At 23.4% G+C, this 22969-nt stretch overlaps 3 protein-coding genes across 3 annotated transcripts; 2 read left to right on the forward strand and 1 right to left on the reverse strand.

Moving 5' to 3' along the window:
- The first annotated feature begins 14948 nt into the window (after window positions 1-14948).
- LOC129608621 (beta-1,3-galactosyltransferase 5) lies at window positions 14949-16861 on the forward strand. The gene is made up of 2 exons (XM_055520255.1): window positions 14949-15132; window positions 15715-16861. Exons 1-2 carry the CDS (start codon window positions 14949-14951, stop codon window positions 16605-16607), a joined length of 1077 nt encoding a protein of 358 aa, XP_055376230.1. The 3' UTR covers window positions 16608-16861.
- Window positions 16862-17072: 211 nt separating this feature from the next.
- On the reverse strand, window positions 17073-19499 carry LOC129608663 (COP9 signalosome complex subunit 3). Its single transcript, XM_055520319.1, has 10 exons — window positions 19340-19499; window positions 19074-19228; window positions 18925-19018; window positions 18637-18857; window positions 18384-18578; window positions 18157-18330; window positions 17956-18087; window positions 17670-17852; window positions 17537-17613; window positions 17073-17432 (listed from the first exon to the last, which is right to left on the reverse strand). The coding sequence occupies exons 1-10, from the start codon at window positions 19392-19394 to the stop codon at window positions 17417-17419; spliced, it is 1302 nt and encodes a 433-aa protein (XP_055376294.1). The 5' UTR covers window positions 19395-19499; the 3' UTR covers window positions 17073-17416.
- Window positions 19500-20265: 766 nt separating this feature from the next.
- On the forward strand, window positions 20266-22527 carry LOC129608634 (glycylpeptide N-tetradecanoyltransferase). Its single transcript, XM_055520275.1, has 4 exons — window positions 20266-20437; window positions 20590-20718; window positions 20776-21416; window positions 21471-22527. The coding sequence occupies exons 1-4, from the start codon at window positions 20329-20331 to the stop codon at window positions 22035-22037; spliced, it is 1446 nt and encodes a 481-aa protein (XP_055376250.1). The 5' UTR covers window positions 20266-20328; the 3' UTR covers window positions 22038-22527.
- The last annotated feature ends 442 nt before the right edge of the window (window positions 22528-22969 follow it).

Below are 22969 nucleotides of genomic sequence, written 5' to 3' on the forward strand. Positions count from 1 at the left end.
AATTTTTATTTTTAAAACAATAAGTCTAGATCTGCTAGGCTAAAAAGTAATAATAAAAAATATAAAGATGTTCAGGTTTAAAAATACATAATACTAAAATAAAGAAAAAATTTCCTATATTATTAAAAATTTGATTTAAATTAAATTGTTTTGTGGATTAAAAAATCTTTGCTGAAGTGATTAATACATTTTAATAGTTATTCTGGAATACCTTCTAAAAGTATTTTATTTTTTGTCAATTGTAGTATTTTAAGTTAAGGTGGAAGCTAAAAACTGAAAATAAATGTGTTGTATTTTGTATATCAAAACTGTTATACATAATGGTACTCGTATTCCTATTATAAAATATAATAAATGAAAAAATTAAGGACATGAATTAAGATTTTGATAGTTTTTTCTATGAGTTAAGTAGACAACTGTGGTTAACCCCGAGAATTAAAAGTAGAACAAAAATTATAAAAATGGAATTTACAGTCTAGTAGGTCTAGTCTAGTAGTACAAATTTGCAGAAAAATTTGAAAATTCTAATAAATAATTTTGCACATTCCTTTATTATTTTTCTGTTTTTTTTTTCATACAACCGAATTTTTATGTACAAATAAATTTTCAGTCTCATTATTTTACATAATTTATAGAAAATATTTAATTATTTCTAATTATTCTATAATTTATACATTATGTTACATTGGAATTTTTAACAAAATATTTATTAATTTAATATTAATTAAAATATAACTTGCATTATTATTTAAAAATCTTTTTTTCTTTTTCATATTTATAATGATTTTATTTTATTACAAAAATTAAAATAATTATAACGATTTTTAAATAATACGAGTATAATAATTTAATTATTTAAATAATGAATTTTTCAAACCAAAAAAAGAAATATATTATATATGTACATATATACATAATAATAATTGAAGAGAATTTGAATTACAATAGTGGTGATATACTGATGTAGTTGTTACATTTTTATTATTCGGACAATTTTGGATTTACTGGATTTCTGTAATATTATATTATTCATCTTACAATTTTTATGACTATGCCGTTATTGATTCTGTCTCTGACATCGATCAATTACATTTCTGGGAAATAATTGTCGAACTAGTTGAAATCACTGCCGAACTGAAATAATTAATAATAATATATTTTTTTATAAAATTTATGACTATGTATAATATTTATAATTAAAATTTATGATTAAAAACGTATAAAATTTATAATAACATATAAAATTTTTATTTTTGATTATATACTTAAAACTATTTCAATAAAACATTAAAAAAGAAGGCTTGGTTTATGTTTAGTCCATTAAAATACATTTGTATATGCATAATATTTATTGTGACGGACTTGACTTCTAAAATGCAGTAATACCGTATCAATATTGACGGACAATAAATAGTTCATTTCTTCGTAAGAACTTCTAAAAAATATATCTGGAACTTATGTAGGGAAGAGGAAGTTATATTGTAATACTTTATCTTTAAACAAAAAAATCATTCTATCTGGAGAATTTCCGAAACGAAAAAAATTACTTAGCGCTTTAATAAGAGGAATTTGTAGATGCATGGCTAAATAAACTGCTCTCAATGATATAAAATTATTGCAAATGAGATGAAAAAATTTTAGTTTCTTTATTTAATTAAAACGATATTTTAAAAAGTGATTTAATATTACAATTTTAAAATATATGTCATAAAAATATCTTTTTACTCTTAAGCTAGTTCAATAATATTCTATGGTAGCAAAACTGCAATAAACCATACTATAATACTAATGCTTAGAACTACTACAATATTAAAGTATGTAATTGTTGTAATAATTTTAAAAGTAGCATGTAAGTTAAGCGGTAATAGGAAATTTATTATCTATCTTAAATTTTGCACACATTCAATTTCAAAGTAAATTTTCTTCAAATTAACTAAATATTTTTTAAAATTTTTTTAACAAAGATTTTATTATGTATATTTATGCATATATTTTTATTCAATATTGCATATTTGTTAAAGTGCTAATATGAACAGATTTGAGAATTTTCAATTAATTACCTTTACAAGTTGATTTGCTTAATATATTTACGTCAACGCGGGCAAGAGATTTAATATCGTACTATACAATTTTCAAATGAGATTTGCAATTTAAAATTATGACAATATTTTTGAAATCACTGATATACTGTTAAATAATATACACACGAGTACATATGATCTACAATCATTAATGTTTAGAAACTTGTTGTAGCAATAATTGTTATTTTGCTAAAAATATGACAACATTATAAAAATACTAGAAATTTAGAAATACATAAGCATACATATATGTGCATATATACATTTATTTTTTTTAATACTTTGTTTATTGTAGAGGATGGCGCACAAATATTGTATTCCCGTTAAAATATTTATGCAGAATATTAGATGCATATCATTTGCTGATTAATTAGATGGTAACGACTATGTCTTTCAAGCGTAATAGCTTAAAATGGAGGGGGTGGAAAAAGAATACTATAGAATACTATTAAGTATACTTTCTATGTTTTAGACAGCTTGTTCACATTCGGGAATAACACCGAATATGCTATAATTTATATTACAAAATATAAAATTATTATTTATTTTAAAACACAAGTGTAAATATATGCAATATGTTATATAGGGAACATTATATAGGGTAAATTTACATTTATTGCCATCTAGATTCTATTTTAATAAGAAAACTAATTAAGTTTAATATATATATAATGATAAATTTCCGTGTTTTCAAACAAAACGTGCAATTTAACAAAAAAAGCTTTAAAATCAAGATTTCAATTATAGTTTTAGAATAATTTAAATGGTTTTTTTTTGTGTTTTGTAAAAAATTTATGTGAGAAAATATAAACCAATAAATTTTTTTTTTCGATTTTAAAAAAATTAATAAATTTTATTTTACACTCCTGTTACTCAGCGACACTGTTAAAATTATAAATAATTGTCAATAATAAAATATCGAAAAGTTTTCTTGGATTGCCATATTATATGTATTCTCAACAAGAATTCGTATGTGTACATATATATGTTAGTTTAAGCGCTGTTCTACTTTGTATATTTAGCTAATAAACAAAGAATGCGTATTAAAAATGTAATTTTTTATGCAATTAATAAAATTTACATATTTAAAAAAAATTTTTGTACATAATAAAAAAAAAAGGAAAATCTCCTTATTAATTTCACTTTGCCTGTCCGCATATATATCAATCTATTCGCAAATCTGTATATAAAACTTCTACAGTCTTCAAGATAAAAAATAAGGCATACATATTTGACACACTAACACACACATAATTGGATATTTGTCGGAAATCTATTTCTTTATCGAAGAAAATTTTTATTTATCCTACCTATATATACTAAAAGCTGTAATCTTTCAGAGCCATGCAATACGAGTACTACTCTTTGAGAACTTATGGTGTCAAACCTACCTATAAAAAATGCTATTTATAAATTCAGAAATATAGCGATAATAAAATAACTGTTACCGTTATCGCTAATTTTAATAATAAGTTCTAACATTTGACTTTAGAAATCTGGAATTTTTCAATAGTTTGTACGAGTTTTTCTACTAGTTTTACTATATTTCCTAAATATCTCCTAAGTTATCCAAATTTCAAAATTTTACATTAAGATATATTTTTAATATAATTAATTTTATTAAATTCATGCATATAATAAAAATAAAAAAAAAATTCTATTTTACGTACTATGTACGTATTTTACCGGCCGGGTAACTCGGCTATTATATAGTTCTTCGTTTAACCTTTTCATTCTCTTACTAACTAAGTTTACTATTTAGAATCACCTAAAAGTATGCAATTATATTTATGTGTATTTTGAAAACAAAAACTTTGTTTTCAATAAAACTGAAATGTGCTACTTTACAAAATATTGGTTTGATCCGAGTTTCGAAAATACTTAATTATAAAAAAAAAAATGCAAACACTTAAAACATTTAAGATTTTACTTGATTACATAAAATACCTACATATTATATGGTTTACATAAAGTGCATCTACCTTAATGCAAGTTTCAGCTTAACACAAATTTAATAATACAATTTAAATTATACTGAATAAGTCAAATAATTTGCAAGTGTTTGCCCAAAGTTCAAATTGTAAAAAAAATATTGTTAATAAATTTTAATGAATTTACATTAAAGTTTAGTGGGATTTAGTGTCATTTCACTTGATTCATTAAAATACTCAAATAATGAAATTAAAATTATTGATATGGTCACTTTGATTCACTCAAATATAAATTTTTTTTTTTAAACTTATTATTCGTAAATTATAATTATAATTAATTATAATCATGTAGTAAGCATACAGTGGTTTACATACAATATGATAGTGATAATATGCGAGAAAAATTATTTGATTTTTTAAAATTCTATAATTAATTATATTTCAAGTTCCGTAACTATAATGTACTACAAAGAATATTATTATTTAAAAATTAAAATTACCTGATGATAGTCGCCTTTTTGTATATTGTTCAAGTTTTAATGGTGTTTTATAATCCAGCATTATATATACTTTATTCGATACGAATATAATTATAAAACAAATTATACATGCTAATAAACTTATAAAAATATATGCTAATATAATTGGTATATAAGCTAACATATCTAACATAATATAAAAAAACAAATTTTAAATTATAATAATTAAAAATAATTAATTATTTTTTTTTTTTTTCGTATAATTTTTTTTTTTTTTTAATTTTTTATTTAAATTTTTAATTGATTTAATAAATAAATTAAATACATGGCATGCACATACATATATATGTATAATTGTTATATTTATATAAAACAAATGAACTGGTATACAAATCACAATATTGAATTACATTTACTTTTGTTGACGATTTTAAATTTAGCCGTGAAATCTCTGCAAAATTTCGAAAACAAAAATAAGAAGGTTCTTCTCTGCTTTTTTTTTTCTTGAATATTATTTGTGTTTATTATTATTATTATTATTTAGGTATGTGTGACCAGCGCATATTTTGTATACATACTCTGTACATGTATGTATGTTGTATATTAAAAATTTTTTGTTTTAATTGCAATTATTGGATATTTATTTTTTTTTAAAGTTAAATAATTTTCGCGATTTTAAAAACTTTTCAATTGAAGCTCAATGATAAAACTAAAATAAAAAAGTCATCGTAAAAATTTATTTACTAAAATAACAAATTTCTCGTCGCACACTTTTTAGTTGAGTATCAAAAGTAAATAAATATTATATGGTATGTATTTGTGTATATATGTATGGGTATATATATATGATATTATACAAATATAAAATAAGTATAATATTGTCATTCTTTTATATTAGATGTTTTTTTTAATTTTGGGTGCATTATTAATAAATTCATTTAACGTTTTATATGTTGATGTAGGTATGTAAATTTTAATGATTTACAAAAAAAATTTTAAGTTACACACAAAATTCATTAAACGCTTTAACTAATCGATCGCAATAAAAATTCCTTCTTCCAAAATACTGTGATACGATATTAATACACAATTCAGCAATTAACACTTATAAGCTGAATTGTGTATTAATACCGTATTTTTGCATTATTTCCGATATTTTTTTATTTTATTAACCCATGATTTTAAAACAAATTTTCCGTAAACAATATACATATGTACCTAAGTCTAAAAATTTATGTATGTTTGAATATTATTTAAAATATAGGAGAAATATAAGGGAAACAAATTTTTAAAAAAATTTTTAATCTAAATTGAAAAAGTCTGCAACTATGTTATATGTCATTTGTAAATAGAATGCTGTGTAGTAAATTAGAAATGAAATTCAATTCCGATATCAGGTTGTTTGAATTATGTTTAATATAAGCAAATATAATCCACTGGTAAACAACTAGTGATATTTTAAAAAAAAAATAATCCAATGTAGGGTATGGTCCCACAGGTGTGCTCCATGTTCGTCAAAATTTCGGTGAGTTCCTCTGAATTAAAGAGGGAAACAATCGATTTCAAACTTTTTATAATCGCTTTCTTATAATTACTTTGATATATAAATATATAACAGTTCCAACTATGTATATGTATATGACTAAAAAAAATGCATGAAGTTTGAATGCTTGAATTCACAAAATTATTTACAGTTACAGAGAACAAATAAAAATTGAACTTAGACATAGATTGTTACTATATAAAGGGATCGTAAAAATAATTTTGGTAACAACATAAAACTAAAAATCGAGGCTTAATTATAATAAATTTTATATAACACCGGGTATATAGGAATATATAACAGTATAACACATTATAATTAAATTGAATAAATTTATTTAAAATTTAAATAAAATTATTAAATTTTAATAATAAAATTCTGTAAAATTTTTTCTATTTGAAATTGCAGCCTTTATTTTGAAAACTAGTCATATGTGCTTGCATTGCAAGCCTTGCAAGTATTATGCCTGGTAGTTTTGAAATTGTGTTCCATTGTGTGGCCTAGAAAGTTTTCTTTATTTTTTCAAAAACACACCCGTAATAACACACCTGTACCCTATAGTTGTTTGGTATTATTAGAAAAATAAAAATTATTAAATATTTTGATTTTGTTTTCAAAATAATATCGTAATTTGCGAGAACTAGTTTTCTCGCACTGTTCATTATGTGCCCGTGCTTATGTACCTATATATCTACTTATATATATATATATATATGTATATATCGTGAGTATTAAAAAAATTATAAGATAAAGCTTTTTTTATATACACATATGTATATATTTTTTTTGTTTTTTTTTTTTTAGTTTCCAATTATAATAATGATAGTTTATTTACTCTTATTTATCTTTATAGTTTTCAATAAAGAAAAAAATTTACTTCTATTCTCAATTTACGTATACACATACACAAACACATACAGGTATATAGAGGACCATGATGGTGTTAAGTACCGTAGATTAATAATCGCCATGATTTCAAGTTTGTTTTTTTTAATTTTTAATAATATTATTAATAAACTATTGAGAATGAGAATATTTTGTATACGAAAATCAAAAGTATCGTGTTCAATTTATTGTTTAAAACGTGTTTTTTTTTACATTTTTTCAACATTTTAAATGTTGAATTTAATTGAATGTATTGGAATTGAAACTAGTTGGATTTTGGGAATTAAGAATGTACGTTTATAGTACATGTATTACGTGCTTGCACATAACAAGAATTCAATGATTTTGGTGGGTGGTTATTTGCTATTTTAAGCAATATTTTTATTTTACATATATTTTTTTACTAATATTGATTATTAATAATTTGCATTATAAATTAGAATCATAAGCAAATGCGAAATTTTAGACTAAATAATTGAAAACTTCAAGTTTTTTTTTTTTTACATATCGTGAGTCTTCATGTATGTGTGTGTGTCGATGAGATATTTTATAGCAATTTGTGCTGGTCAACTGTATTATTGCCTTAGTATATTTTAATTATAACCTTTTTATTTTATTTGCTTGACGTTCTTTTAATTTGCACTTTCAAAAATGAAATAACCATCTATGTGACAATTTATAATAATTATGCAAATTATTTTATGCCACCTTGCCACATAATAAATACATACATATGTAATGTAATGATTTGAAAAAAATTTTCATCTTTTTTAAAAGAAGATTATGACAAATTTATTAAATTTTAATTAACAAATTGTAAATTATTCACTTCAAAACTGAATTATACAAAAATTCTTGTGTTACCATAGAAAAATTATTGATTTTTGTTTATGCTTGAGACATCATGTGCCGACTTTGTAGAATTATGTATCGGATTAAAATGCAGAAAGATGGCGCTGGTTTGAATGATATGGCAATGTGGTTTTTAATTTTCGATATGTTTCTAAATTATTTTATCAAATTTTTAAAAAAGACGACTTTGAATAGTAATTTAAGAATTATATTTAATTGCTTTCAGAATTAGAATTTATCAAAAATTATTTTTAAGACAGCAGCCCAAGATCAATGATATTAAAAAATTTCTCGATTCCGGTCCATGGCTCATATTTTATTCATGTCTTATTTACTCCATGTTAGTTAACTTTTAGGTAAATGGCCTTGTTTTAAATTAAAAAAGAAAAATTATTTAAAAAAACTTCATTTTTTCCAAAAACCTTCTCAGCAATTTGGGAATTAAATATGCGGTATTTACTAGCTTTAGAATTAGTTTATCTTAATATCGAAACCGGTTTTCTTTTTCTGTACCAATAAACTAGCTTACTCATAACTCATGCACTCATTATTATTTTTGTATTTATTACAATAAATTTATTTCATTATTATATAGTCATCATCATCAAATTTTCTTCTGTTCATGCAAATGTTTTTCTCCACATTATTTTGAGTTTCCTACGATCGTACTATATGATGGTTCTTTTCAAAAGATAAACGTACATACATACATATATATTATGTACATACTTATTAATTATAATTTTTTTTTTCTTGCTTTAAATTTGCATATTTGGTATGATAAAACATTTTATACACAATTTAATTTATTAAAGCTTATTTAAAAATGTTATAAAAAAAAATTAAAACTAAACACAAAAAATATGCAATAAACTGTTTGTAGAATAATTTTAAGATTATGTTAAATTTTTTTTTTGTTTTTTTATAACGAGACACAATTATTTTAATTTTGATATTGCATATCGGTCAGACCTCAGACTTCAGACTATTATACATATTATCTTAATGGGTGATTTTATAAGTGCTTAGTAGTTGTAGATATTAAATAAGAAAATGAAATAAATTTTGTGTGTAATTTTTTTCCGAAATTAATTTAATTTTATTGTACTATAAGTGCTCCATTTAATGTATAAAATTTTGAGCTACTTTTCTCTTACTCAATTACACGTCCTTATTACAAATGTGTTTATGCAAGCTACAATTAATTTCAAAATAAGAAATATTAATCAACTTATACGCTTTCCTAAACAAAATAATTTAGAGGGATGCACTCGGATTCTTATTATAATATATTAATAATTTCCAAGCTCTGTTCGGACTTTAATTTTTCTATTGTAAAATAATGATTTGACATTGACAAATATAACAATAAAAGTTTTAAAAATAAAAACACGAAAATCTCAAATAGAATCACCCGTTAATAAATAAAAATTAGCGTATATAATAAATAAAAAAAGTAAAGGAAAAGTGTAATTTTTTTTTCATTCAATTTGAAAATATTTTAGTTCATATATATTCAAATCTATATTAATTCTTTTGTTTTCAGTTTATCAAGTCACAAGTATACGAGTATAAGAGCTATATATAAAAATTTTGATAAGATATAAATATTATAATAATAAAAATAGTAGAGCGCCATTTAAAATGAAATTATTTTGTATGTGAAAAATTCTATTAATAAAAATTAGCACAAATATTTTATGATTTTTTTTTTGTTTATCCTCTAATCAAAACTATATTTTAAATATTTAAGAAATATTTATTGGTTCTTTATAGATTTACTGCGTCTTATTTGAAATTTGCCCCAAAAATTCTATTTCATTGTTAACTCAATCTTGAATAAAGAGCAATTTTTAAATTAATCAAGAACCAGAGTAGGTAGAGTTACCCGATTTTAAATAAAATACTGCTTCATAATACCTTTCCGTTTTTTTTGTGTACATAGTTCCTTTCTATTATACATTCATAATATATATGGCAGTTACCATGCATAAACTCACACTATATCAAAGACTTTTAACGAAAATAATTAGTTTTTGAATTATTGTACGGCCAGACATGGCTAAATCGACTTGGTAAGTTTTACAATCGAATAATTTTCAAATATACGTTCATACGGTTGTAATTATATTTCTTAAAATCTACAATCTACAGGTATAATTACAAAATTGTTTAAAATTTTTGAGAGAATAGAAAATTATTATAAAAATTTAATGAATTTACTATGCCATCAATTACAATATAATTTTAAATAGTTTTTAGTTAAATAACATTTTTTCTTTTTAATAAATAGGTTTTTTAAGTTACAATTCACAATGATTCAATTTATATTATAGTTAAAATTACTACATTAAGATGGAGTTATAAATAATAAGTTGGTATAAACACTCTTGAAACGGATTCTCTCACTGAATGGTATTATTATTATTATGGGTAATTAGTCAAATAATTTTAATTATCATTTATTTCTTTTTTACATATAATATAAATATAACATGCATTTTCTATTAAGAACTGTTAAAATTACATTAAGGTGAGTTAAAATCTTCTATTGAATTAAAACATAAAGTTATTTTTAACAATTTTTTCTTATTTTGTAAATAAAATCCTACAAATTCCTCGTGAACATTTTTGGAACCAAATTCTTTAAAACCAAAATAATTGTGTATACATTTACACAATAATTTTAAGCACAAGTACAAATAATAATTTTTAAATTTCCATAATATCATAAAAGAGTGATAATTAACTTCTATAATATAATGATAAAAAAAATTTGTTAAATAAATAGTGTCCTGTATTTCATATGTAATTTCAAAAAAATTAAATTTATGTAATTTTAAAATGTAAAAGTTGTGTCATTATTGTTTTTACTATATATGCACACGAGTCACGTTCAATAATTAAGTATACATATAAAAGAATAAGTCACGTTCCAAAAATTGCACAATTAAAATTCTTATTACAAAATTTAGTAACATCAATATAAAATTTAATTAAAATGCATAATATTAGCGCATCTTATAATCTTTTTTATTAGTCTTTTGAAATAAAATTGCACCCAATTTAAATTTAATTATATTTACTTTAAATTTTAAAGGTAAATTTTTGTAGTTTTGTAGTTTGTTCAATTTTAGATTTGATAAATTGAACTGATCTCCAGCTTCCTCAAATTAGAATTTCAAAAGTTATCAATCAATTTATTTGATGAAGTTATCAAATGGTAATGACTTCATATTTTAGCATAACTTTTAAGAAATAGATTATAACTTTTTGTTCACCTTGTTGAAGGTCATTCACCTATGCAATTGCAATAGACTTGCGTACTTATGCATGTAGCCCCAAAATATATTTTGAACTCATACAGTACATAGAAGTATACATGGAATTTTTTTTAAAGATTGCTGTAGGGTACATGTGCACTTAAACTATACAATACTGGAAAAACAAAAAGGATGACAAAAAAAAACCAAAATATTTATATAAATTTTATTTGTTGTGACGATCACTTTGCAAAAGAGCGTGCATGTATGTATGTATATTTGCGTATATTTTTTTTTTTGTTAAAACTAGAAAACAAATAAAAAATAAAATTTTCTTTACTCTCTAAAATTTATTCTAAAAATAATTTTGAAATGTCAAGATCACAAATTTCTTTTATTATATGTAAAGTATATTTTTCCGTAAAACAAGCCAAAATATATGAGAAGTTAATTAAGACAAAAGAAATTGGTCATGATGGCATGTACGTGTGTTCATATTATTTTTTATAAATTTTCCTTTTCTAAAACCTGCTACATATATATTTATTTGATTTTATTTATGTACGTATTTGTAAATGTATTTTCTAAAACAAAAGGCTAACAAATGAAAATAATGAAAATTGTAGAAGTTGCGCATAAAATGTCTGAATATTAATTTTGCATTGTTTTAAATAATTTGTAGTTTTCTTTAACTACAACATTTTTTGTGTCATGACAATAGACGTACTTACATTTCTGCTGAACGTATGAAATTTTGATATACTATTCATATGTCTATTGTCACCAGCATCTCATATTATTGAGACCTCATATAAATGAAAATTTTGTATAATATTAATCTTCTCACCATTCCTTATATAACAGCAATATCAATGTAAGTTCTCTTTTAACATTTAACAGTTAAATCAAATGAAATTTACAATTGTGTTATGTGCTTTCTATGAATCTCGCTATAGCTTGTATTATAGAATATAAATTTGACAAGAATATTTTATAATTAATTTTATATTTACCTATACATATCTATTATATTAAGAATTATATTGTAATGATAAATTATGTACATACATATGGTATATGCAAACCATATATGATTTGTAATCACTGTTAAGTCTCGTGAATTATTAAAATTCTTTAAAAATTACAAATTTTGAGATATACCGCAATATTATTATTTAAATATTAAATTTAAAATAAAAGTGAAATATTTTTAAAATTCCAACACCTTATCAATTTTAGATTTTTGAGTGATGTCTGATTAAATGAAATATTTATAAACAAAACAATATAATGTATGTACATTCAAATATAAATATTATTTATATATTTTTGGAAAATAGCCAAAACAATTATTGTTATTTTTTTCTGAAACAAGTGTTTTAAATATAAAAGTGTTTATACATACATATATAGTGTAATCAATAATGTTTCTGTCTACTCATTTTAAGTATGGTGTGATATAATTGACCCAATATCACGTTATTTATTTATATTAATATTCACCTGATATCACGTTATATCTTATTTATATTCTTAAGTGGGTCGTGATAAAATATTGTCTACAGAAAATATATAAAAATGTTAAAATATTATAGCCCTTAAATGCACAAGCCCGTAGTTCTCATTGATATAACTAAAAACTTATGAGAGCGATTTTTTCATAAATTGTTTTAAAATACAGAATGAAAATTGCATTAGAAAAAATCGAAATTTATAATTATTTTAAAATTATATTAATTTTTTTTTAGTACCTTTGTATTCCTTTACTAATATATGAGATTCCTATATTGTCTACTTATAAGTAATTGTCTAGTCAATAATTAAATTTTAATAAATTCGAATTAATTTAATACCTAATATAATATGGAATACATGTCTTTGGTGTCATGATAGGTAATATTTAAGCTTCTTCTAATTAATTATAGTTAACTACAAATTTCTCTGGACCAATCAATGCTATAAAGGCAAATTTTATTGCAATTAATTAAGCTTAAATGTTAACTTCAAAATGTTATTAGTAAATTTTGAATTAATGCGGTAAGAAAAGTAGTATCCACAATAAAATTAAAAAATACCACATAATATATTTAGTTCTAACCACAAGTCCTAACATCTGTAAATATTGGGCACACATATTTTAAAATTGAACAAATATATTTTGACGATAAGAGAACGAAAATCAGTTAAGATCATTAATTATTCATATTGTATAGATTATCATTTTTAGAATTTGACTGAAAAAGCTCAAATCTATATTGTTTATTTAAGATCAAAAAAATCTTGAAGGTTTAATAAAAAAAAAAACTATGAAACTAATGATATTATATTAATTACAATATGTGTATAACAGAAAAAACAGTTTGTTATTGCAACATAATGTTAAATAATAACTGTATACCATTTTACAAAAAAATAGTTAAAATTCAGATTTAGTCACGTAAGTATTAATTTATTTAGTATAGCATATATATCATATATATATAGCATATATATGTATATGATATGAACATAAACAAAAATCGTTACCTAAATACTTATGAGTCCTCATACTTATAAGGTTTTATAGGTTTAACATATAAATAAAAGTATTTTTAATTATATAAATCTAAGATTGTTATTTACTTAAATATATTATTTTATATTGCTCAATGAAAATATAGTCGACCATATTCCGAATTAACTTGTATTTTTTACAAATTTCAGCGGTTTATAAGCTAGGCGCACTAAAATAGTTCTCTTATTATTATAAAATTTTGCATAAATTTCGGAGAAGATTTAAAGTTGTGATTTTAACACATTTATAACAGTATGTATAAAATTAAATTTGTTGATTAATAAATTTAATTCAAGGAATTAAATAAGTACATACATATATATAAGACTTTTAGAGATAATAAATTGCACGGAGATACCTACCTAGAAAGTTCTAACGAAATAATGATTACGTCGATTATTAACTTTCAATATCTGAAACTAATTAGTATCTGTGTATGACAAAAATTAGGCAGATCTCCTCTACAATCTGACATTTATAATATTCACAAATTCTTATTGAATTGGATACATCATATTTTTTCAATAAAATTCCTTATTATCAAAAATGTGTGAATAAGAAATAACAATGTGAAAGTTTAATTTATATACAAATTACATATATTTCTTAAAAATGGAAGATACCTATGAAACAAACTGTTCTTCAGCTTCAAAAATGCATCTATATTTTGTGTATTTCAATAAGTTTTTAATCATATTTTCTATTAAAATAATTTAATAGAAAATATGATTAAAAATTAATTTAATTTAATAAATTTAAATAAAAACAATTTGTTCACAGAAAACTAACATCAAAGATTTAATTTATAATACTGAATATTTTTTGCTAAGATATTTGAACTTACGATATTCGCTGTTAATTTATTAGTACCTCTTAACCAAAACCTTTGCTGTTGATATAAGTATTTAGGTAGGTACCTATACCATAGACTCCTATAATGTACTACATCTTTATATTATAGACTCCTATAATATAAAGATGCCTGTGCCTATATCTACCACACATTCAAAGCTTAAAGCTGTTTTTCTATGTGTTGAAGATCATATATCGCATATCATATTTTATATTCAGGTTTAACAGTAAGTTGTTCTAAGCTTTAACGTAACTCAAATGATGGCATGGTAGAAGGCATTTATAAAAAAGAATAATAAAAAACAAAAAGTTTATAAAATCGTGTTGACCTGTGTAGGTTTCTCTTATTTTTATATTTTTTCTATTATTATTATTAAGTGAAGTACATACATATGTTATTTAATTTCAGATTGAACTAAAAATGACATTTAAAATAAGAAAGAAATTTAAATTTTTATTTATTATTTTAATTCCTTTAATTATATTAATAGTCATCATTGTAAATGCAATGAAAGTTGGAAATATTAATAGTGAATATCAAGACAAATATATTACAGTTCGTTTAATTCAAGATGTTACTGATGATGATCTAAATTCAGCTAATATTGAACCAAGTCATTTAGTTAATTTAAAAAATTTTAAATATATAATTAATAATAATATTTGCACACAAATGAATGGAGAATTATTAGGTTTGTTTGTTTCAAGAACTAAAAAATAAATATTAAAAGTAGGCTAACTGTTGATAAATATTTTTGATTAGATTGGATTGAAATTTTCTATTTTTTGTAAACTATGTATGAATGTGTATATAGCATGTAATTATGTGCTTTATTGTGTACATAAATAAATATAATATATAGAATTTTAAAAAGTAGTCTAAGATCTAACTTTATACTCATCCTATGTAGCATAATTTGTAAACCTACTTTGAAATATTTTCTTTATTCAATGGGTCTTTCATGTACATATTACATACATATATATTGCCGTTTAAAAGTTGTTGTACTCGTAATTATGTACAAACTTATCTAGGCACCCTATAATGTCGGTAAAAAAGAATATATTTAAGTGGTATCTTAGAACTCGTATCTTAGTGGTCAGTTGATAAATTATGAATACATAACATACATACTTCTAATTTTGTTTATATAGTATATTATGTGCGTAGGTGCATGTAAGCATGTATAGTAATGTATATATTATATATAACATAATTTTAATATATTTTAAATATTGTGCACATATTTAAAATTTTTTAATTTTTATTTTAGGTATAATTTTAGTTACTTCCTATATTGGACATGATCAGTTAAGAGCAGCTCATCGTCAAGCTATATCTCAAGATCAGCTTAAAGAGTTTGGTTTTTTAAGAGTATTTCTTTTAGCAGAAATTCCAAAAAATGAAAAATTTATAAGCCAAGAGCAAGTAATTGATGAACAATTAAGGTTCAATGATCTCATTCAAGGAAACTTTAATGAAGCATATCGTAATTTAACTTACAAACATTTAATGGGATTAAAATGGGTATTAGAAAGGTGTAATAATGCAAAGTTTATAATTAAAGTTGATGATGATATTGTTTTTGATATTTATTATATAAATAAATTTTTAAGATATTTTCATCCAGTTGATAAATATTATATTGCTGGATATGTTCTATCAAATCAAAAAACTATAAGAAACCAAGGTAGTAAATGGTATGTTTCAAAAGAAGAATATTTTTATAACTTTTATCCAGATTATTTATCTGGATGGCTTTATATAACAAATCAACAAACATGTAAGAAACTTGTTCTTAAAAGTCAGAATGAAAATTTTTTTTGGATTGATGACATATTCGTTACTGGTATTTTGAGAAATAAATTAAATATTGCACTTATTAAATTTAATGATTGGTATTCAGCCAATTCACAATTTTTAGAGTGCTGTTTAAAAGATTCAATTAATTTTTTTTATGAATGTGAATATTTTGTGGGTCCAAATGGTGGTGATACTAAATTGATAATCAATTTTTTACAACAGATAAAAAAATGTTACTTAAAGTTAAAATTATGTAAAACGCGTCCAGAAAATAAGTCATTAAAAAAAACGTGTGTAGCTGAAGCGAAAAATTTACTAGAAAGAGATCATGGAGAACCATTCATTCGTTCCTTGAGACTTTGAACTTGTATTTGAAATTCCAGCACCAAAACTTTTAGATGTAATTTTTAATAATTTTAAGACATTACTTTTTTTATTATTTTTTTTGATGTTAATAAATTTTCAACAAAAATGTAATGTATCATATTCATGCAATGAATAATGAATTTTGAAATTCAATTGAGTAAAATTTAGTAATCGAACAATTCTATAAATATTGACAGGATTGGAAAACCTTGATATTTTAATTCTAAGATTGAAATAAAATGTATACATTACATAAGCAAGGTAATCTAAAAAAATTTTTTAAATTAATTTAGAATTTAGTCACTTAGATGTGTGTGTACATATATGTATATTATACAGAAATCATCCTCTTTTAAATTGATAAACTTAATATGTATTTCTAACAGCTATCGATAATTTTGTATCCTTAAGTAATAAAAATTTTTAACCGTTCTTGTTTAAATTATTTATTGTAAAAATTAAATTCTGTATATTGATTTTATACAAGAAAAATTAATTTTTGTTTGAATCGATGAAAAAGTATACAAAATTTAAATTTGTTAAATATATTACTTTGTTTGCTTTGTTTTTTGGTAAATTTAAATTGAAACAAATTTAAAAAAATTTTTCCAACCATTATTATTCTATCAATGAAGTCTTTCCTAAAAAATTAATACTTTTTCTTTTTTTCGTTTCATTTGTAGCAACAACAGCAAAATACAGAGAGAATATCAAATTAATGTTGTTTTAATTTCCATAGATCATAAAATGAAATATAAACTTTTAATTTTCATAATTACAGCATAGCCAAGTTTTATCAGTCGTCATTAATCTGTTGGATCCCTGGAATTTAAAGTAAACAAAATTCAAATAAACAAACGATTTTTATTACAATATATGTACATACATATATGTTGTTTATCAGGCGAAAGTAATAATTGACTTACCCAGAATATGATGATTTAGAATGTTGACCGGAAATCATTATATCTTCATCTTGATTACCAATTGACTTTTTAACAAACTATACAAAATCAGAATTATTTTATTTGTTTAAATAAAATAGTATACTTAATTTACCATTGGATTTAACATAATATCCTCTTCCATTTTATTAATTTGTTTGTTTAATTCCATGACGCGACTCATATCCTCTTGAATTTTAAGGAACATTTCCGGAGAACAATATTTTTCAGGGTCATCTTTAAATATTACCATGCCGTCTTTTTGGTTGATTGAAGCAAAAATTTCTCCAGATTTTATCTAAAATTTAAAATTATTATATTATAGCAATAAGAATATTCAGATTATTTTGATCTTAAATCAATTAATTTCAAAATATAAAAAAGTATTCATAAATTATTACCATATTCAAAATATATTTTTCTGCTTCCACAGCACTAGATAACTGAACCCTACTTGCTACATCTGCTAATGATAATGTTAAAAATGTTTTTGTCAATCGTTGAATATTCTTTTTATACAAGGATTGTGCGACCTTTAATTGTAATAAGTTTTTATGAAGCAAATGTTTGTGATGTGTATTTTAAACATAATCGATACTCACTTGTTTGACAAGTCCTAAATTAATGTCTCTACTATATAAATCTCTATATTTGTTTATTACATTTCGAACTTCGTCACTTGAAGAAGTCGCATATGCATTTCCTAATTCATAATATGCTTGACTTAATGGTTTCATAAATCTTGAAATATGCGAATATTTGGGTATATTAATGACCTAAAAAGTATTTTTTATATTAAGTTTGAAAATAAATTTTAAAAGCACTTTACTTTGCCATGCAAGATTAAAGAAACAAGAATAAACTTTTTGTAAGCTTCCAACATAATGCAAGACATAACCATTGCTGGGGTTGAAATAGCTACTTCAAAGAAATATAATGCTCTGTCATAATTTTTAATAGCAGTATAAATCATTCCGCCGTAATAATAATATAAAAGAAAATATTTTGAATCAACATGAACATCCTGCGAGATATTAAATATATAATTAATAATTTATTGTGCATTTACTAAGGCGTCTTACATCAGTTGTAGCTATCGCTGTAATATCGACATCTAGAAATCTTAAAACTGTATTGAAACATTTTGCTTTTAAACTGACCAAGCATAAGTCTGCATGAACGGAAGTTAATTGCGTTTCGTGCAAGCGGACTTTCTCAATAGCGGTTGATAAAATTTTTATAGCTTGTATTACATTTGGTTGTGTTACCATATAGCTAGTGAAAACATGACAAAGCTCAAAATCTGAAATAATGTTATTTCATTTATTTATTCAACAAGATTCAAATATTTAGCATTAATGTTTTCTTACAAGTTTGTGCCGCATAACGTATTTGCTCTCCGTTGCAAAGATTTATAAAATCTTTGACAGATTTCACGATATTCCCAGAGTCAGCATTTGATTTCTTAAACAAAATTATTTGAATTAAAAATATATTACATATGTTTGAAATTACTTACAACAATATTAACCAATTTTGCTAGCAGAACATAGAGAACACCAAGAGAATGTTGTTGTATATCTAGAGTTTCTAATACATTATCCAAAATGTTATAATTTTTGGTTAAAAGTTCTAGTGATTCGTTCAAATATTCTGCTAACTCTCTAAAGTTGTCTATAATTTTTTAAATAATGAAAAAAGCCAATAAAATATTTTTTTAGTTATTTTTATGAGGTTAAGTATTTTTCTTTTCACAAGATGATCTTTTGTATAAAAAACTCTTACCAGAAGAACTAAAGTTTCGTACATGGTTAACATAATTTTCTAAGGCCGATGCCATAATTTTTTGATCTTTTTATATCTTGAAGAATTATTTATAATAATGTAAATTAAAAGCTCCGCATCACTTTTACCTTTAGATCTTTAAAAAAAAAATATTTGACATAACTTTGACATTGAGAGTAGTTTACGGATTTTCTTTATTGTTGTGTCAACCGGATAAAAAAAAGATAAATGACAGTCAAAAAGACAGTTTAGTAATCATCAAATTTATGTTTGAATAGCTCTATTGAGTTGAGTTGGTTTTGGTTTAAGGCTCGCGAGTCGAGTTGTCGCAGAAACATAAAATAACATAACGAAACAGCATAATTATGAAGTTTATTACTTTTTATAAAGGTATATGTTTATATACAATAAAACATATAGAGAATCCCTTTAATAATTAAATAAATATAAATTATAAAGTTTCATCACGAAACAAAAATTAAAAAATAATTTAGTTGAATTTTAATTCCTGACAACCAGCTGATTCTTCATACAATCAATTTATGAAGCATTCTCAAATCTCAACAACATAACAAAATTACAAAAATAAATTTCACTCAAAAGTACAGATTCAAACAAATGAAATAAGTGTCGAATAATAAGTATCGAGGCAATTTTTAAAACAATTTGGTTAAATGAAAATTATCACCTCAATTTATTAAATATTTAGTATGGTGTTTTCAATAGTATGTGTAATATGTCGTTTGTTACTTTTATACATATTTTTACAAAAAGTTATCTTGGAGTCGCTAGGTGTCTTGCTAGTGACAGTTAAGTAGGAATTTCAATAAGGGTGTGAATTTTGCACAGCCCTTCTTCTTGCCCAGTTAACAATCAAGATGACGTTTATAAATTGTGTTTGTCATTTCACTTTGCCTTATTTTTGACAATTTCTAGGCGAGTTAAAATTTGGTTGTCGAAAAAGGCTTTAATTTAAATATTTTAATACAATGAGTGAAGCAAAGCAACTGGATAATGGAGAAGCAAGCGATAATGAGGTTAATGTAACTAAATCATCAAATAAGAAAAATAAAAAAAAAAACAAAAATAAGAATAAGAGTAAGTATAATGTGTATATACTGCAGACAAAGTGTTTTTGAAGTTTAATGAAAAATTAAAAGTAAATTTGGAATTTTAATTACACACTAATAATGCGATTACACATACTTTAATTATTAATTGGTCACGCACACTTACCTTTTTATTTACAGATGAGAAACTAACGACTACAAAAGGCAATGATATAACAAAATCTTTGGAAAATTCATCATCGACATCGAATACTGCTTTATCACCGAGTGCCGAAAAACTTCCCGAAGAAATAAATGAGAGCGTTAAGGGTAAAAAAAATCAATAAATTTTTGTTTGTATTTTTTTTAATATAAATATAATTACAGGTTTGCTTGAGAATTTAAGCTTAGACCAACGATTTTTTCGTGAAAATTTGACAAAAAAATTTGCTTTCTGGTCTACCCAACCTGTACCTAAGTTAAATGAAGAAGTGTCAACTAATGAATCTATTGAGCCTGATAAGGAGGTGTCTGAAATTCGATCAACACCTTACACGTTACCCAGCGGATTTACGTGGGATACATTGGATTTGAATGATTCAACCATTCTTACGGAGCTATACACATTGTTGAATGAAAATTATGTTGAAGATGATGATTCTATGTTTCGGTTTGATTATCAACCAGAATTCTTAAAATGGTGCTTGCAGCCACCCGGTTGGAAACAAGATTGGCATGTAGGTGTAAGGGTCGTGAAATCTGGTCGTTTAGTTGGCTTTATATCAGCAATTCCTAGTCGCTTGAGGTGTTATGAAAAAGTCCTAAAAATTGTCGAAATAAATTTTTTATGCGTTCATAAGAAATTGCGGAGCAAACGTGTTGCTCCCGTCTTAATTAGAGAAATCACACGACGTGTGAATTTAACTGGAATATTTCAGGCGGCATATACAGCTGGTGTTGTTTTACCTAAACCAATATCTACTTGTCGGTATTGGCATCGATCTTTAAATCCGAAAAAATTAATAGATGTAATATATTTAACATGTCTTACTTGAACTGTACGATAAAGCTTTATTTTTTAGGTGAAATTTTCTCATCTGTCACGTAATATGACAATGCAGCGTACAATAAAATTGTATAAATTACCAGAACAACCGAAGACAAGAGGTTTCCGAAAAATCGAACAAAAAGACATGAAAAAAGCCCAGAAATTATTAGAAGATTATTTAAAAAAATTCAAATTAACACCTGTTTTTTCGCCTGAGGAATTTAAGCATTGGTTCACACCACAAGAGGGTATTATAGATTGCTTTGTTGTTGAGAATGAAAAAGGTGAAATAACTGATATGGTTAGTTACTACAGCTTACCATCAACAGTAATGCATCATCCTGTCCACAAACAAGTTAAAGCTGCATACTCTTTTTATAATGTTTCGTCTGGAACACCTTGGTTAGAATTAATGAATGATGCTTTAATTTCAGCTAAAAATATTCAAATGGATGTTTTTAATGCACTTGATTTAATGGAAAATAAAGAATATTTAATGCAATTAAAATTTGGTACTGGTGATGGAAATTTACAATATTATTTGTACAATTGGAAATGCCCTAGTATGAAGCCTGAGGATGTAGCTTTAATACTTATGTAGTTCGGAAATTGAACTAAAAATGCAATACAATACTTTGTATTTTGCATTTTAGTTACTTGCAGTAGAAAATGATTTAAATATGAAAATTAATTGGATGTTACTCAAATTGTATTTTTACAATTGAGCTTCACTATGTGATGTCTAAAATAAAATTATATCTGACACAAGCATAGTAAGATATTTCGCACTAGGGGTACTATTAGCTTCTTTAAAGTCAAATTAAAAACAAAACAGCATTACTGTAAATTTTGAAATAAATGTAGAAGAACATAAATAATATTGAATTTAAACCTAAATATAGATTTAAACAAAACACAAATAAAATGAAAACAATAACAAAAATCAAACATAAAATTTTGCTTTTGCTTTTTAGGGATTGTTTTTTATTCCTATGATGTTTTACATTGAATATAAACTTGTTTAGTTGTTTTATCTACATATATAGAATATTTTGAAGGTAAAATATTACAAATAAAATTTTTATATATTACATGTACGTTTTTTTTTCTTATCTTCATTGATGGATAAATAAGCAAATTATACAAGTGCATTTAAATAAAATTTATTAAAAAAAATTTCATTTAAAATGCACTATGTACGTTTATAATTTTTTCGAACCTAAAATAATGAAGCTAACATAATCGGCTATGTGGCACTCCATTATATATTATATAAAATAAATTTTTTATACGTGCATTCATATTTGTTTGTTGTAAATCACTTTATTTTTCTAATAAACTATAATAAATTTATTTTTTTTAGATTTTGTTGAAATAAATGAATTTAAATAAAAAAAAAAGAGTTTTATTTCGGGAAACTTTTGAATCCAGTTTTGCGAACGAACATACGTAATCTACATAAATTTTACCATAATTCATTTACGAAATATTAAAAATAATAATTCGATTCCAAATAAGAGGGAGCTTTCTTCT

Source organism: Condylostylus longicornis, unplaced genomic scaffold (genome assembly GCF_029603195.1).
Source record: "Condylostylus longicornis isolate FDR11 unplaced genomic scaffold, ASM2960319v2 ptg000033l, whole genome shotgun sequence".
Lineage (NCBI taxonomy): Eukaryota > Metazoa > Arthropoda > Insecta > Diptera > Dolichopodidae > Condylostylus > Condylostylus longicornis.